At 39.4% G+C, this 4,732-nt stretch overlaps 1 protein-coding gene across 2 annotated transcripts; it reads left to right on the plus strand.

Moving 5' to 3' along the window:
- Positions 1 to 673: 673 nt before the first annotated feature.
- On the plus strand, positions 674 to 4,392 carry LOC131074778 (putative disease resistance protein At5g47280). Of its 2 annotated transcripts, none has more exons than XM_058011457.2 (5): positions 674 to 1,550; positions 1,747 to 2,159; positions 2,252 to 2,610; positions 2,907 to 3,109; positions 3,269 to 4,392. In XM_058011457.2, the coding sequence occupies exons 1-5, from the start codon at positions 842 to 844 to the stop codon at positions 4,102 to 4,104; spliced, it is 2,520 nt and encodes an 839-aa protein (XP_057867440.1). In that variant the 5' UTR covers positions 674 to 841; the 3' UTR covers positions 4,105 to 4,392. The 2 variants fall into 2 exon arrangements, with proteins under 2 accessions (XP_057867440.1, XP_057867441.1); XM_058011458.2 differs by having other exon boundaries at positions 3,201 to 3,411.
- Positions 4,393 to 4,732: the final 340 nt, after the last annotated feature.

Here is a 4,732-nt window from a genome sequence, read left to right on the forward strand (position 1 = left end):
AGTTAATAGCTAACAAGCATCAACACAACCATACTTCCTAAACATAGGCCCGTTGGTCACTATAGGCTTATGTGGGTTTTGTGCAGACCGCAATAGACATTTGTCATATTGAAAAGGGCATATGTGCACAGTTTTTGCTTCCACATAACATTTACATGCAAGATGTTACAAAATCAGTTAAATTGGAGCACATAGAGATGTTGTCCAATACAACCTTGTTCAACATGCAACTGCATCTTACTGACAATTTGTTTTCTGACAATCTACCACCCACTTTGGTAATGGCATGTTCTCTAATGTTGGTATGCGGGAATGCATCTGCTACCCATCTCCAACGCCAATCAAAGACGACCAAAATATTTTGCATCAACATTTCAATTAAAGAAAAGATTACTTGTTCATAACACAATAAAAAACATTAGCAATTTTATTGGCTGAATCAACAAGACTAATCACCATTTAATGGTTGCTGCCTTCCCTATAGTTTCATGGCAGGAATTAATAATTAAGGCTGTTTAAGGGGACTAACAGTAAAGAAAAATTAAAATAGTTACATTATTATTTGTATTCTATATTCTACGAATCGTCGTCTCCATTTACAAATGATTTTTTGGCGGAAATGTGTGAGCAGAAGAGCGCCCTTGTGAACGGAACGTTTATGGGTTTAGTACGCGTTTCCACGGCGAGAGAGACTGCGGGACCCCGCCGGGAGAGACTTTTCTCCCGGTCCCCGCGGAGACTTTTTCTAAAGCCACTTACCTGCGCTTTCTAGGTAGAATGTAATGTGTGTATAACTATCCAATCTCATTGGCGCTGACAGAAATCTGTGTTCAAATCTAGCATGGAGGCCATCTTTGTGGGTGCTGTGGTTGGAGTAGCGTTTCAAGAGGCCTCCGCAGCCGTGAAGAAAGGAATTCCGTACATAATTAGGGTTTTCAGCAATTCTGCATGTAAGAAGCTCAAGGAAACACTGAATGGATTGAAGCCGGCCGTTGACGAGATGTGGGAGTTGAGTTTGGAGTCGTCATCGGAGGCATGGTTGCGGAGCATCGAAGACTTTCGGGCGAAACTTGCCGATGGCCTTCGACTGGTAGAGGACTGCGAGAAAACCAGTTTTCGCAAGCTCCACAAGAAATTCAGGTATGCGAAAAAGATTCAGAATATGGAGAAGTACATTGGGGATTTCATCAATACCAATATTTTGCCCCACATTGCATTGGATGTAATGAAATTGGCCAATGATTCCAAAAGGCTAAAAATCCTGACTGAAGATGTGAAGCAGATTGCCTGCAAGATTGATGCACACACCCAAGAAAATAGTTTGTTTCGCAGGAAAATAATTGAAAATTCAGGGGCTAATGTAGAGCAGCATGAATGGAGCCTCTGCGTCCCAAATATGCCCAGCTTCTTAGTGGGTTTGGATAGTTTTGTAGAGCAGTTGAAGGAGCTTTTACTGGACATCAATGTGAGTCTGGTTGGAATTACAGGTATGAGTGGAATGGGAAAGTCCACACTAGCATCAGCCCTTTGCCATCATAACCAAATCAAAGGTAACATCATCTTTTCTCTGCATCAAATTCCTATCATATAAATCGTAATTGATGTTATTGAAATCTGCAATGCCTTCACTTTGCCCTGTTTCAATGACTTCGAGCATTTTACCTTGTAATTTTCAGTAGAATACATATAGTTGGTCCTATTAAAAAGGAAAAAATGAATATTTGTAAACTTTCTCATGATTTGCAGAACACTTTAAGAAGAGGGTGATTTACTTTACCGTTTCAAAAAGTCCAAAAATCCTGGATATCATAGAAAACATGTGCGAAATCATTGTTGGTTGCCCAAAACCTGGTTTTAAGAACATTGAGGAGGCTCGTAACCAATTACAATACCAAATAAGCTCAAGAAGAAGTCAACCAACTCTGGTAGTATTGGATGATGTTTGTTCTAGATCCAACCTTCAAAAATTGCTATTTGAAGGCGAATATTACAAGACTCTAGTAACCACAAGGGATGTAAACGTTATCTGTAAACAGCACAATGCACGCGTTTACCAGTTACCATGTTTGCAAGAGGATCATGCCCTGTCACTTTTCTGCCACTATTCTTTTGGCCAGCTGACCATTCCAGCTTCCCACGATAAAGAACTGGTCAAACAGGTAGCCTGCTGCTCGCGTTGTTCGTTAAAATCCACCATTTGGTTCGATCTTATTGTTGTCTGAATGGTTAATTTAGTTACGCTCATGTGCAGGTGCAGGCAGAGTGCAAAGGTTTGCCACTTGCTCTTCAAGTAATTGGTAGCTCTTTGCGTGACGAGCCCACCCCTGTTTGGCAAATTGCTAAGAATAAACTTTCAAGAGGAGAAACTATATCTAGTTATCATGAAGAGGAGCTTCATGAACGCCTGAAAACAACCAGTATAGATGTTTTGGAAGACGATGCAAAGCAGTGCTTCTTGGACCTTGCTGCATTTCCACAAGGACGAACTATTTCTGCAAATGCATTGTTAGACATTTGGGTGTATGTACGTGGAATGGATTGGGATGATGCTTTTATGGTTTTATGGGAATTCGCAGATCGTAGTCTGTTGGAGTTAAAGAGGGATCCGTGGTAAGGTGCATGGCCACTTTGACAAATCTTCAATATGGTTATTGTGCTTTATATTGAATATGGTGTTTGAGAAGATAATTTGAAAATAAAAGTTCATCCCGAGCTTAAACAAGTCTGTAACTTCTCCCATGATTTAGGCATTGTTTTAGGACTTGTGAGTTTAATATTACTATTGCAAGGAAAATCCACCCCTAGTTGTTAAACAGATGTTCACTTCTTAAAAAATTAAAGGGAAGTCCTTAAACCACAGTTTATAAATTTTCTTATGAACATGTTTTTGTAACATCTGATGCCAGGAGCCCAGGGATTACTCATGGTTGCGCATATGGATTATCGTTTTCCCAACATGATGTAATGAGAGATTTGGCCCTGTATTTGTTGAAACAGGACAATATAATTCACTGTAGTAGGTTGTGTATGCCTGAAAAGCATGATCGTATTCCGTCAAAGTGGCATACAGTCGATACATCTAAAGTTCAGATTGTTTCCATTCACACAGGTGAGAACTATGGCTCTTATTTTTTATTGTAATATGTATGCCCCTTCCAGATCCAAGACATTGAATATTTTTCATTTCGGTTACTGTGAAGATGTAGGCTGAGAAGATATTTGAAGAGTTAATGTAGCATTGGTGTCAATATTTGTTGGGAATATATAGGCACACTGGATGAAAACCAATGGCCACAAATGGAGTTCCCGGAGGTGGAAGCTTTACTTTTATATTTCACCGCAAGCAGATATAACATTCCTAAATTTCTGCATACAATGAAGAAACTCAAGGTTTTGATAATCCATAATTACAGCACACGAAGAGCTACACTCAATGGACTGGATGCTTTCAGTGCACTTTCTCAGCTTAAAACTCTCCAACTTGAAAGGTTGGTAGTTCCTCCAATGTATGACTACTTAAATTTTTTGGCGAGTCTGGAGAAGCTATCCATGAGTCTATGTGAGGGCCTTGGTAACATGAATGAATTAGCTGGGGATGAATTTTTCAACTTTCCAAGGCTTTTGGAAATTAATGTCGATCACTGCAGTGATCTGGAGGAGTTGCCAAAAGGAATATGTTCTTCGACTTCCCTGAAAAAATTGTCAGTGACAAACTGCCATCGGCTTGCAAAGTTACCTGATGAGTTGGGGAATCTTAGCGTACTTGAGGTGCTAAGATTGTGTGCATGTGCAGACTTGACAGAGCTGCCACCCTCTATCAGCAGTCTTCAACAACTAGAATTCCTTGACATCTCATTTTGTGCGTGTTTGAAGGGGTTTCCAGATGGATTTCATAAGCTACCAAGTTTGAAGAAACTGGACTTGAGGGAGTGCTGTAAACTAAGACAGTTTTCCAAAACCCTAAGCAAACTTTCATCTCTCAAACATGTGATTTGTGATAAGAACAATGAGCAACAGTTGACCTATATATGCAAAGTCAACTCCACGAGTAACCTTACTGTTGAAGTTGTTGAAGAAGCATTCAGTTTAGACTGGCTACACTAGAGACCAAATTACAATTTTCCATACTCTCTGTGTATGTTCAGTTAGTGAACAGTAGACCAGTGTTTGCAAGTATCTACAATGTTATCTGAACGGGATTGTGAATTATCTTTGATGGTTTCAGAATTTGTGTTCACGATACCATAACAATATGAACAATTTATTGCTTGGCAACGTAGAATTTTGGGGTTCAATGTATTTACGGAGTGCTTTTGTTGTAATTTATTTGTCAATGTGAACTTTACTGCAAAGGAATTCTCCATTAAAGATTTAAACAGATGTTAGAAGAATATTTACATACTCAAGAATCATTAAATATCTTTTTAATTAATTTTTTATTAAATTTTTTAAATTATAACCATGCGATTTGACAGCCAAGAAACCTGGATCAGCAATATCCAAAAGCAGTGTGATTAAACACAGGGCAAGCCCTAGAACCCCAGGGTGATGCAGAGAGGTCCCCAGCCCACACATCATGGGTGAATGGGGAGTTAAACTGGGGTGGGTGGCCAACCACACAATTAGGGGCAGCAACTGCACCATTTCAGCTACCTTGAGGGGCTCAAAAGATTATTCTTTTTATTCTGATTAAAGCTGGCTTATAATTCTCAAAACAAGTAATTATAATGAT

The sequence above is a fragment of the Cryptomeria japonica genome, chromosome 7, assembly GCF_030272615.1.
Source record: "Cryptomeria japonica chromosome 7, Sugi_1.0, whole genome shotgun sequence".
NCBI lineage: Eukaryota > Viridiplantae > Streptophyta > Pinopsida > Cupressales > Cupressaceae > Cryptomeria > Cryptomeria japonica.

Bases quoted from the DNA above. Each gene is read 5' to 3' on its own strand.
- LOC131074778 (XM_058011457.2), top strand. From the start codon at position 842: ATGGAGGCCATCTTTGTGGGTGCTGTGGTTGGAGTAGCGTTTCAAGAG. The intron at 2,611-2,906 runs GTAAGGTGCATG...ATCTGATGCCAG, and splicing joins GAGTTAAAGAGGGATCCGTG to GAGCCCAGGGATTACTCATG. The intron at 3,110-3,268 runs GTGAGAACTATG...GGGAATATATAG, and splicing joins GATTGTTTCCATTCACACAG to GCACACTGGATGAAAACCAA.